At 44.4% G+C, this 13,258-nt stretch overlaps 1 protein-coding gene across 2 annotated transcripts; it reads right to left on the reverse strand.

The window, feature by feature from the left end:
- Positions 1-330: 330 nt before the first annotated feature.
- On the reverse strand, positions 331-13,028 carry CDCA7 (cell division cycle associated 7). Of its 2 annotated transcripts, XM_004320422.4 has the most exons (10): positions 12,900-13,028; positions 10,039-10,164; positions 9,385-9,621; positions 6,554-6,790; positions 6,168-6,245; positions 4,931-5,137; positions 4,165-4,302; positions 3,150-3,299; positions 2,607-2,743; positions 331-1,658 (listed from the first exon to the last, which is right to left on the reverse strand). In XM_004320422.4, the coding sequence occupies exons 1-10, from the start codon at positions 12,918-12,920 to the stop codon at positions 1,628-1,630; spliced, it is 1,362 nt and encodes a 453-aa protein (XP_004320470.1). In that variant the 5' UTR covers positions 12,921-13,028; the 3' UTR covers positions 331-1,627. The 2 variants fall into 2 exon arrangements, with proteins under 2 accessions (XP_004320470.1, XP_004320471.1); XM_004320423.4 differs by lacking the exon at positions 9,385-9,621.
- Positions 13,029-13,258: the final 230 nt, after the last annotated feature.

Consider the following 13,258-nt stretch of genomic DNA (forward strand, 5'->3'; position numbering starts at 1 on the left):
TCACTGTTGGTTCTTGGGTTGGCAAATGGTCAAAGAAAAGAAAACAACATTGTGAAACTTCAGGGGCCCGTATTTTCTATCTGGTGATGTAGCCGTCTTAGCTGATTCTGATTCACAGCTATCAGGCATTATCACCAAGCCAGGCCCTGTTCAAAAGAGCTGGCCCTTGACTGTCAGAAACTTAAGCCAAAGTGTGTGTGTGCAGGTGGGGGGGAAGGGGGAGGGGGCTCTCGAAAAGGCAGACATGGTCTTTTGTTTAAATAGGAGGAAAAAATTAGGACTCAGTGCGGTAAGATTGAGCATCAAAGATTTTTAAAAAAGCAGACAAGCTAGAACAAAATGTTTTATTATTAAAATAAAAAACTTTGTATAAAAGCATAACAGATCAAATGCTCTATTTACATTTATTGATTCAAGGTCCAATTATGCACCAAACACTGCACAGGCACAGCTACGGGCTGCAGACGCAAAGCAAAATGAACACACACACACTTAGATTCTACCTCTAGCAAACGATCTGATTCATGCCGAAACAGGCAGAGGGAGAGACGACACACGGACTCTGCCCAGAAACTAAACTGGCAGAGATGTCAAGTTAGCAAACTGTTGAAAGTCACCCTTCTCCAAAAAGGCACTTCTCAGTGTTATAAAAGTGCTTCAAACCTGAATGCGAACCCTGTGCCTGGTTTATAATTTCTTCAAGAAAGTAAAAACTGCAAAGAATTGTAGCTGAGTATAAGTATCAATTTTCCACGCAACATAAGCAAGAATTTATTTGAAATACCTTACGTTATGAACTGAAAACAACTTGGCAAACTACACTCATCCTGAAGTTTTATTCCATGAATTCAAATCGGCCTACTCCTGAAGGCTCCCCGTCCCAATTCCCCAGGATGGCTTTTCTACAATGATTTCAAGTATAGCACTGCCCGAGAACCTTTGGGTCGTGACCGTGTGGGCCAGATGCACTTGGTGGAAGAAATCAGCAGCAACTAAGCCTCAACTGTGACAACTTGAATAATAAGCACAATACATGGAATATTCTCCTGAGAGGCCTCCACAGTCATATATTCCACTTGCCAACAATCACCTAATTTTTCCACATGGTTTTAAGACTTTTGTGCCTTGATTCTGTTAAAAATGTCAGCGAACACTAAATCAGACCCAGTGTTTTCACGTAAGCAAGTTAGAGGGCTAGTCTCTGGAAATCAAGAGATGTAGTTAGTTAACACTAGTACTGCGTTTCTAAGTGCTTGGTTTTATGGGTGGATTCCAGGGCTATTTCAACACCAATTAAATCAAACATGCTTTCATAAAATTGTCATTTAAAAAGGGTTCTGAAACTAAATGGTGGAAGAGAACCACTGGAGATAAGAGGGGGATGGCACGGGATGAGGGGTGGAGGGAAATGCAAAGGAGAAACTGCAGGAGGGCAGGGTACAGCTGGCACTACACCCCCGTGATGCCCAGACACGCGTGCATGTCTAATGAGGTTAACCTGATTTGCCTATAAGACAGACTGATCATCAGAATTCTTAAACTCGGGTTTCAATCACATGACAAAATTGAAAACTTTAAAACAAGGAAGATTTGTGAAGTGGAAGGCAGGTAGTGGATCTTCCAATTATTATGCTTGCATTTCAAACTCCTGTTTTAGACTGAAAGAGAAGAGGGAACATGTCAGGATATGGTTTTCGGCCTAACAATTCTCTTCTGAAAACTAATTCCAAGAGACACACGCACCCCAATGTTGATAGCAGCACTATTTACAACAGCCAAGACATAGAAGCAACTTAAGTGTCCATCGACAGAGGAATGGATAAAGAAGATGCGGTACATATATACAATGGAATATCACTCAGCCATTAAAAAGAATGAAATAATGCCATTTGCACCAACAGGGATGGACCTGGAGATTATCATACTAAGTGAAATAAGAGAGAGAAAGACAAATACCATATGATATCACTTATATGCAGAATCTAAAATATGATACAAATGAAAACTTATTTACAAAACAAAAACAGACTGACAGACATAGAAAACAAACTTATGGTTACCAAAGGGGAAGGGAGTTGAGGGGATGATAAAATCAGAAGTCTGGGATTAACAGATACAAACTACTATATATACAATAGATAACCAACAAGGTCCTACTGTATAGCACAGGGAACTAAACTCAGTATCTTGTAAGAAACCATAATGGAAAAGAATATGAAAAATATATATATATATGTATAACTGAATTACTTTGCTGTATACCTGAAACACAACATTGTAAATCAACTATACTTCAATTTTTAAAAAGTTAAAAAAATAATAATCTTCTGAGAGCCTAATTCACTCTTTTAAACGTTTCTATCAAGTTATAACACATCTTAAGTGTACAGCTTGAATTTTACACACGCATGCCCACGAGGGTCACCACCACCCAGATGAAGATATAAAATGTTTCCAACCCTCCCCGACTCCCCATGTGCCCCTTTCTAGTTAATACCTGCACCCTCCTGCCCTCCATAAGACCACTCTTCTGACTTCGACCGTTTTATTAAGATACAAAAATGAATGTCAGATTTGGGTGTGGAAGAGGGAAAAATCAGCCCTACCTTTTCAAGTAAGCATGCACGTTCCCGAAGCCGTGGTACTTGGCTAAGTACACGAGCACCCCAGTTGCACACCGCCCGTCTCTCTGCCGACAGAAGCTGCAGTTGCAGATCCCGCGACACGGTGGGCAGTGCCAGCTCTGAATAAGCATGAAAAGGCACCATTAAGTTAAACCTCACGCCGCCGCTTACTTATTTACTCCTGTTTAACCTTTAAGATGGGCCTGATCAATTGCATTCAGATCTTTTTAATTATTAAAAACCTCGTAACATGGTTAACATCAGTTAGTCATGCATCACGTTCCCTTAGGAAATCCCACGGAAAAAGTTCCACAGCCACTAGCAGGGCTAAGTGGGGAACGGACTTCCCCGAATGGCCGGGTCGGGAGCACTCCAGAAGGGCTCACCACTATCCACCAACACTCTGAATGCATCTGTCTTCCCCGAAATGAATGTCCCACGACACTAAGGGCTCAATCTCTCTCTGGCCCTATCAGCTCACGGCAGACTCTCGAGCCCCCAGGACCACCCCTTCGAGGCACGTACTGGGTCTAGCAGAGCATCCCTGACTTCTTCACCGTAACGGTTTCGAAGGCAGGGCCCGCAGAACTGGCCTCGAACGCCCCAGCACTCTGGGTTTCTGCAGTTTGTCTTGGTATCCATAGTTTTCTGGCGGCACTGATGACAAGTCGTTCCCTGCAAATAATAAGCAAATAAGAACCAAAAACAAAAACACTGCTTTCTGTAGACAAAATACTTAAAGAATGTCCTTCTTTGGGAATTCCCTGGCGGTCCAGTGGTTAGGACTCCACGCTTTCACTGCGGAGGGCAAGCCGCACAGCCAAAAAAAGGAGGAATTTGACTACAAAAAAAAATTTAAAGAGAAAAAAAAGAATGTCCTTCTTTGTGGGTAAAGTCTCATATTTTCTCTTTGAATCCTAGTTCACATCTATACACACATGTATACAAAAGGACATGAAAAGTATCTCAAGCATGGTGATTTCATTCAACTGGCAGATGCAATACCTTATGTTATCAAAACTACAATAAGAAAAGATCTGTTTGGGCTTCCCTGGTGGCGGCGCAGTGGTTGAGAGTCCGCCTGCCGATGCAGGGGACACAGGTTCGTGCCCTGGTCCGGGAGGATCCCACATGCCGCAGAGGGGCTGGGCCCGTGAGCCATGGCCGCTGAGCCTGTGCTCCGCAATGGGAGAGGCCGCAGCCTGCGTACCGCAAAAAAAAAAAAAGATCTGTTTATCTTTACCACACAACCATATCCCCAACACCTATCTATGTAGACACACGTTAACAGATACTTAGGTTGAATGAATCAATTTCTAAATTAAGAGAAAAGATTTTATGCTACTAAAGACTTACTAAGCAACTACTACTACTGCAAACTTACTAAGAAAGCTAAATCCCAAGGATGCTACAAAACTCTCTGTTCTTACATGAAAAAAACACACAGGCACACATCCCATATGCTAAGACTGTTAGAACATTAGCAAAATGTCTCTCTCACAGACGTGTACATTTCCAGACATCATTTAGAGGCTCTGACCAATGAACGGTTATAGATCTTCTCTCGAGAGTTGCTGCAGATGTTGTCCAATTCTTCCTCCGTGATTTCGTCCACTGGGCGGATTATATGGGGAAGGGCCATGGATCCGGGGCGACGACTTCGGGGCATGTCATCTTCCTGCATAATGAGAAACATGGAACAGAGTGGCCTTCCTGGCTCTTGCCAGCTCTGAATCTCAAGATACTCGCTTTGTCATTTCCTCAGAGAATTCAACCTGGAAATCATTCTTAGAGCTTACGGAGAAGGGGAGAATCCTAAGTTTACTAAGGATCATGGGACAACATCATGGAAATGACTCCTACGATTAAGAAAAGCCCAAGATAATTTTGATCCTCTTGCCTGCTAGCAAGAACCATCAAAATAAGCTGATATGGGGCTTCCCTGGTGGCGCAGGGGTTGAGAGTCCGCCTGCCGATGCAGGGGACGCGGGTTCGTGCCCCAGTCCGGGAAGATCCCACATGCCGCGGAGCGGCTGGGCCCGTGAGCCATGGCCGCTGAGCCTGCGCGTCTGGAGCCTGTGCTCCGCAACGGGAGAGGCCACGACAGTGAGAGGCTCCCGTACCGAAAAAAAAAAAAAAAAAAAAAAAAAAAAGCTGATGTGACTTAACCGTTCTGGAGTGTTTGAGAAGAACATTTCATACGGATCATTGGTGTTGAGGGGGTGTGTGCTCCCGTGCTGTGTCCATGACCCTGGGCCCACAGAACATGACAAACAGAAGAGAAAGCATAAAAGCGGAGAACTCACGTTCACGTAGCCGGCCACGGGCTTCCTCTTTCTCACCAACATGTACTTATCCTCTTCCTCCTCGTCCTCCTCCTCATCCTCCGTGGGCGGGGCACTGTGCGACCCAAGGACCCGAGACCTCGACCTGGTGAGAGGACGAGCTCTCCGCTCAGGGTTTCTCCTGCAGGAGACACCTGGGAATGTGCGCCTTCGGGGTGTCTTTGGACGCTGAACAAAACACAGAGGATTGGACCCGTTTATTCCAGAATGAGAAGTGGCACCTTCTCCTGAACCAGGTTGTCCTTTAAGTAAAAGGAGTACTCCACTTCCCGATTTCCTTCAGCCTCTCTGTAATGCATGGAAAATGAGCCCAGAAATGATACAGCCATTGTAATTTGGCTTTTGTTAACACCAAACCTGGTTTCTCTCAAACTGAGGGATGATCTATTTATGCTTTACTCAATAAAGATGCGAGAAAGAATCTCGTTCTCCAAAAAAAAAACCTTTTCTACAACATCTCTTGAGCCCTGAAACATATTCACTGTTCCTATACTGCCCAAGAGAGAAATGTATGTATGCTTTTCCTTGTTCTATTCCTGCTCACGGAGAGGCGGAAAAGGAAATCTTTCCTTTTGTACCACACCAGACACACCAGATTCCCCTGAGTTGCACCAGCTTAGTTTCCTCAGGATATAATCACATACATTAGGCCATGACTTGGTTAACAAATTGTTTTTGCTTTCTTTTTTTTCATTCTCAGATTTTAAAAACATCCATTACCATGTAGGAGGAATCTGCCAATGCTGGGGATACAGAAAAAACCATTTTCGATCTTTATTTCCTACCCCTGAGGGTCTTAGGTTTACTTGGGTGGGAGGAAAAGAAACAACCAATCAAAAGAGGTTTGAGGAACTTCCCTGGAGGTCCAGTGGTGGAGACTCCGTGCTTCCACTGCAGGGGGCGCGGGTTCGATCTCTGGTCCAGGAACTAGGACCCCACGTGCCACGTGGGTGGCCAAGGAAAACGGAGGGGCTTGGGGTTTGAGCCCCACAGGAGCTCGGCATCAGGGGACAGGGGCACCCCTGGCCCAGGGTGCAAGGAAGAGGTCCCAGAGATCTGTCAGAAGCTTTCCTCTATCACCTCTAAGTCTGTCTACAAGACCACATGAAATAACGAAATTGGACTTTAAAATCAGACCTGCCCATTTAAAATCAGACCTCCCCAAAACAGTACCATACAAACAAGGATTTGTACTTACTGAACTGGAGCCTGGCAGGGAACGACTTCCAGGGAAGGAGCCAGGAAAGCTTTCTAATTCTGACATTAGTTTTGCAAGCTAAAAAGGGAGGACAGTAAACAGAAGTTATTGGTTTAGAATAACTACTGAAAACAAGTAAATTCTGGAAATCACAGTAGCACGTTTCAAAGAGTTTCTGATTTCCCCTATACATCTACCAAGACTTTAATAGATTAAAAAAAGAAAAGTTAAGTTTAGGAAAAGAAACACAGTTTAAAACATATGTTATGAAAATTTCAGAGCTACATGGAAAATAATTCTTATGACAAAGATATAAGCAACAAGTGGCTTAGAGAAAAGCTGGGAAGGAAGGGTGAGTTCTAATACATTCAAAGTCAGATACCTACCATTGCTTTGTTTTGCTGTATATTTAAAGCCCTTTTCTCCAAAAAATTCATGCCACTTTCATCTTCTGAATCAGAATTGCAATCGGTCACAGAATTCTCTGAGGGTTCGGAGGGCACTGCTCTCTCGTTGGCAGCTCCCCTGGTATTTCGAGTTGGAAACTTCATGGCCACCCGGAGAGGTCCGGAACTTCTGCACTGACTGCGGGTCCGACAGCCCGCGTGGTCTGCCTGCAGCCTCTAGTCAATCAGAACAAGTGAGGCATTAATGACTTGCTGATTGTTGCACAGTCTGCAACAGTATGACTACAAAATATGCCTTTGGAACAAAAAGAGCTTGCAGCAAATACATTTGCACTGAACACTTTAATTGTCAAGTTTAATTGACAGCTCTGGGTAACAAAATCAAGAATTACAAATAAATACAACAACCTGAGTGTAGTTTAACTCGGGGAGCCTACGTGAGACACATTGTTATAAGCCACCTTCACAGTCCCTAGGCCAGTGGTTCCGAGCCATTTTTTTAATGTGAAAATCCCAGCTCCCTTTTTCATTTCTTTAAAAATAGAATCTTTATGCATTTTGAAAAGAATTCCCCTAGCAGTAAATACGTGTGCTCTCATAAATATTATTTCAATGCTTATGGCAATACTAAACTTTATTAAAAGATGTCTCAATGTTCTGTACTACTTTTTTTAAAAACTAGCAAAATATATAACATAACATAAAATTTTTCACTGGAACCATTTTTAAGTGTAGAGTTGAATGACATTAAATACATTCATTGTTCTGCAACCATCACCACCATCCATCTCCAGAACTTTTTCATCTTCACAAACTGAAACTCCATACTCATTAAACAGTTACTCCCCACTCGCCTCCCCCTCAACCCCTGGCAACCACATTCTACTTTCTGTCTCTATGAGATCTGACTACCTCCCTCTCTTATCCACTTTTTGGAAGCCTAAAATTCTTAAAATCTCAGATTCCAAAAGTAGTATGTTTCCACCATTTAAAATGTATGAAAATTAGCCACTGGGGAAATGCAAATCAGAATCACAAGACATCACTTCCCACCCACTAGCAGAACCAAATCAATAAGTACTGCAAGGATGTGGAGAAACTGGAACCCACACACCCACTCTGGTAGGACTGTAAAATGGTGCCGCCAGTTTGGAAGACAGTCTGGCGGTTCCTCAAAAGGTTAACCATACAGACTATATGACTCAGCAATTCTACTCCTACTGAAGAGTGTACGTCCATACAAAAACCTGTATGCACATGTTCAGAGCAGCATCAGTCCTAACAAAAGGTGCCAACAGCCGAAACGTCCATCAACTGATGAGTGGATAAATAAAATGTGGTATATTCACACAATGGAATATTATTCAGCAATAAAAAGATATGAAGTAAAAAAAAAAAAAAGATATGAAGTACTGACACATGGAAGAACTTTGAAAACATTATGCTAAGTGAAAGAAGCCAGTCACAAAAGACCACATATTGTAGGGTTCCACTTCTAGGAAATGCCCAGGATAGGCAAATCTATGAGACAAAATAGATTAACGGTTGTCAGGAACTGAGGATATTGGGAAAGGATGCAAAGTGACTGCTGATGGGTACAGCATTTCTTTTTGGGGTGACAAAAATATTCTGAAAATGACTGTGGTGATGGCTGAAAACAAACAAAAAAAAGAGAGAGGCAAAAAATACCACCCATAAAGTCCCAGAAACGGAAGACTCATTTTTTAACATTCCAAAATCCCCACCGCTTTTTGTACTATTCTTATATTTTTAGTGTGCATGGGTTGAAAGATATAAAATGACAAAACTTTTATCAGTTCTTAAGCCTTTTAATCAATTGGCATTTTATCAATCGCAACAAATAGCATCTACAAAGAATTGAAACATTGCCCGGAAATGATTCAGGCTATAGACAATGTTGGGTGACATCCAGATTCGCAGATCAGCCCCTGCCAATAACTCCAATACATACTGATTCAGACCAACACCACCTCTTAGAGGAAATATTACATTATCGTGAAGTTAGACAGTGATAAACACTCGCTGGTCAGGCGTCCTCACTTATGTCAGTGCCGCTCAAGTGCGGTCCCAGGCAGTGGACCCGTGTCAGAGCACAATGAGCTAGAGAGCACGCACCTGACTGCAAATCAACAGTCTGTCGAGAAAGTCTTGCTAACAGAAAAACGTGTGCAGAAGTAACCAGCATGCTCGGGGAGAGTGGGACCGAGGTGCGTCAGCGGCAGCAGTGTCCTGAGCAGGACAACAGAGGCTAAAGGTAAGACAGCATGCACAGGAAAAGCCAACAGAGGAGCCAAAGTGGCAGCAGGCAGGGCCCTAATTGTCATTACCTGCACTTAAGCTCCTGCATGGGAGTTATCACAGGCTTTCCGGATGCAGGCATAGATCCACTACAGGAACCGACATTTACTGAAGGCCTACTCTATGTCAGGCCCTGGGCTGGGCACTTGAACTTAAATGTGAATGTAGCTCATCTTGAGGACACGTGTGCTTCCTCTGATTAGGCTGGATTTCTGTAGCAACAGAAATCTGCAGGCGGGCCAATTCTATCTTACCAGTTTCCAAGATTTTCAGAGACTACAAAAATGGTCAAGCTTTACAAGGAGAACTACATTAGCAAAAAACTGCTTTAAGACATGAAGAAAATACTCTTAAAACTTTTTAAAAGATCAACAAAATCTTCTGGCATGACTAAAACGAAAATCTTAAGAAAAAAAAAAACTTTTTAGGCAAGTACGTCATGCCTCTAAAGGTACCTTATTTCTTGATATTGGTGAAATTCTCAAACTCACCATTCCATCTTGTATCTCACTCTCTGAGAAACCGCAAAACGATTCATCATCAGAGTCGGCATGAAAAATACTGGCCAGTTCGTTAGTGACATCTGGCCTTGGTTTCTGTAAAAATCCACAATGGTCTAACACATCTTGCACCTCACTTTCTGAAAAGCCGCAGAAAGATTCATTATCAGAGTCCTCATAAAAAACATTTGCCAGTTCTTCACTGATATCTGACCTGAATTTAGGTTTCTGTAAAATAAATAAATAAATGTGGTTGTGCATTTTTTTTCCTTTTCAAGAACCAATTTTCCATAAACCGTGCAGAGAGCAAATCACATTTACAAGTGCACTACAAGAGAATAGCTTTTGTTACAAAGAAAAATGGTTCAGAGGTTTACAAATGATTTCTGAGTTGTTATGGCAAATCATCAGGCATGTTAGGTTAGGCGACATTTCAAAAGGATAGAATAAGTAGCTAATCTACCTCCAACAATTACTACCTAGAACCACAGCAAAAAGTGAAATGAAATTACAGTGCATACTGTATTTTCATAACGGCTGTATAGAAATGTAAGCAAAAAGCAAGCAGTTTTAATCACGCACAAAGCATTGGAGGCATTTTGAGCACGGCAGACTCCATTCTGTTTATTCTCAGGCAGCACTTACTGTGTTTGCAAAATTATCAGAAGCAAAGCTGTCACAACTGTCATCAGAGGATGACGAGGTTTCCATGGAAATCAACTTCACATATCTGAATTTCTTGAAGTTCTTCTTTGCTCTGCGATCCTTTTGCTGCAAACAGAAATGGCAACACTATTAAATGGGTTGCTTACCGCAGAATCTAACGAAAGATATCATTTTTGAGTTGAGTAGGTTCAAACAGCACAGAGGAGATGTGTCCACTTCTTATACCCTACACAGAAAAAGGCGGGTTTGCAATTGCTACAAAAATTTTTTCAAAACCAGGTAATATCCTAAAAAGAGATCCCTGTGAAGGAACATTATAACGACAACTATCAATTTATTCAAATATCTGTAGAGCTACCCCTTTACCCACCTTAAGAGCCCCAAACTCTTAACATTATTATACTGAGCTCCCAAGGCATTAAAAGCTAAACTCCTTAAAAAAAAAAAAAAAAAAAAAAAAAAAAAGCTAAACTCCTAAAATCTGCCCTTAAAAAAAAATTAAACTGTACTTCAAAAGTACAAAATGGTAGTGATTTCTCTCCCTCAGCCAAAATCAAGCTAATGAGATCTTTCTATGTAAGCTTTGGGCTCTGTACTGTGATGCTAATTTCCCAAACTGTAAAAACTGGGCAGCACCTCTACTTCGAGATGGCAGGCTTTCAAACAGGCCTGTGCCAATCAGGAGGGGTAGAGTGATTTCAGCACAAGTCCTTACAAATCAAATATATCGACCCAGTGAACAAATGTACAGGAGCCAAGTTAAAGGTCAAACAGTCCTCCAAACCCAGGTAGAATGCCTGATTCCACTTCAGGGCTCTATTAGGCTGGCCAGACATTCAGCTCTTTCTGCAGTCCCCTTGCTGCACAAGTCTTAAGTTTTTAGAAGTCCTTTCATAAGACACAAATGGCCTGTGGATATGAAAATGCAGCCTTCATTCATGAACACTGAATAGCCTGGCACTGCTCATCAGAACACGCAACTGGCATCAATCTCATGTAAAAAGATGGCCGTTTCTACCATTTCTTAATATTTAATGAGATTTCTTAAATGCTGTATTAGTAGTTCCTATATTTTTCTCTTCTGAAGTATAGCCATGGAGTAACAGAAGTGACTCCTTACACTGAAAACTTTTGAAAAGGCAAGCTCTGCTAGGGGTCCCACAAAAATAATGCCAAGATGTGAGGTGTCGGGTGAACAGAACATTCTGACCTTCCTTCTATACTTAACATTATGCATTTCTCTTGCAAATAAAATTATTTTCATGATCATGGGACCCAACCACCCAGTACTCCTCAACAGACTCCATTCAATCATCTTAGGAAGTTTTAGTCTTTTGTCCTTTTAGAAAGGCAGGCAAATGTGATAATAGGTAGAGGTACTACCTATTAAAGGAGATCTCAGAAACTCCCCATTTTCCAGATGAGCAAATTAAAGGCTCCAAGGAGGTGAAACAGATTGCTCAAGATCACAGGGTTGCAAGGAGTCTGCAGTCTCCTAAAACAGCAAAGCTCCTTGCACTACTGCAGGAATTATCACCATTCGCTCATCAGTATACCTGCCAGCAGTCAGACGCCCAAGACAGCCTCAAGGGAGGCATTCTGTTGGAAGCTCGCAGGGAAATTCCTGCTGAGCTTTAACTAGTCACCACATGCCAAGAGTTAGTTATCAGGCAAATGTATACCTGGAGGAAAAGACCTAGAAAGAAGCAAGGCAAATGATCATGGTTGAGATGGACTTTCTTGGCAGATAGGTAATAACTAACATCACTTAATAGGTGTTTTTTTGTGCCAGGCACTAAGTATGCTTTCACATTAATTCCTTGCAACAAAGGTGGAAACTGAGGCTCAGAGAGGTGAAAGGAACTATTCAAGTCCCACGATGGCCCAAATTTGAACCCAGGCACGTCAGAGTCCAAGTCCAGCTACACGTCTTATGCCGAAAACCAATGCCCAGGTCCATTCAGGAGAGCTGTCTCTGAAACCACGCCCCCAACACGCCCTCTCCCACCCACCTCCAGGGAATCCCAGCCTTCCCACGTGGGCCCCTTACCCATATTTATTTTAAGCGTGTCACTCTCTTCCTTTTCACCCAACCCCCACCCTCTAACCTCTTCTGGGGCAGACCCTCCGTTCCGGTTTCCGTTAGAGCAGAAAGTAACGTTCCATCAGGGCTACGTCCCGCTGCTGAGAGGATGGTTGGGGGGTGGGGAAGGGAGTGGGAAATGAGCAAACGGTCGGCGAACCGTTCAGACCAAGTCCTTCCGCTGCACTAAATCCCCGCCTGGGACTAGAAATGCCCCCTCAAGTGTGCATAACCCAAGTTCTAAAGAGACCGATTTGCAAGACCTTTAAACTCCAAACCCTCAGTGGTTACAAGCGCCTGCCGGCATGGTTGATGCAAAAGCGGGCGGGAAGCGCGCGCAAGGACCCCCAGTACGCGCGGGGCTGCGCGCGGGAAAGGGCCTGGAGGCTGCAGGGCGGCGTTCCCCTCCGCGCCCCGCGGGCAGGTCTGCGTACAGCGGACACAATGGGCCCCCCCGGCCAGCCCCCAGCGCACGTGCACCTCGGGCGCACGTGGCCTCGAGCTCCCCGGGGCTGCCAACCATCCTGCAAAGCTCTCAAATCTCCGGACCGCCCGCGCGCCGGGTGCACACGCCCGTCGGGGGCAACCCCTAGTCCCCGAACTACCCCCAAGTGCACAACATCAGGGGCTTGGCTCAACGGGCGCCGCCCAGGACGGCCACCAGTTGATAAGGGCACTCCGCCGCGGAGATGGAGGGGGTCCGCCCGTGCCCAACACCCACCGCGCCCATCCCGCGCCTTCGCCCGTCCAGCCTCACCGGCACGCGGCGAGCGTCCATGCTGGCGGCTGGCGCTCTGAGCGCTGAGAGCTGAGAAGCCGCGCGCGCCTCCGTCCCACCACGCAGGAGCCGGAGCTCGAGCAGCGCGGGCCGGCGGGCGGGGCGCTCAGAGCCGGGGCCGGAGGGGCGGGGCGCGGCAGGCTTTCCCGCGTTGGGGCGCAGGTCCTGCCAGCTATGGTAACGGTCCACCCGCGCGAGAGACCCACTCGGCCCCGGAAAAAAAGCGGTCCCCCCCAGATACCCTGAAGTCCTGTGATAGCCGTGCAGTCCCCTAAAATCCTCCTTGGAACTGTGATGCCTTGGGAGCTCCAGGACCACTCCTCTTTACGTAGCTGCAC

The sequence above is a fragment of the Tursiops truncatus genome, chromosome 7 (genome assembly GCF_011762595.2).
Source record: "Tursiops truncatus isolate mTurTru1 chromosome 7, mTurTru1.mat.Y, whole genome shotgun sequence".
NCBI lineage: Eukaryota > Metazoa > Chordata > Mammalia > Artiodactyla > Delphinidae > Tursiops > Tursiops truncatus.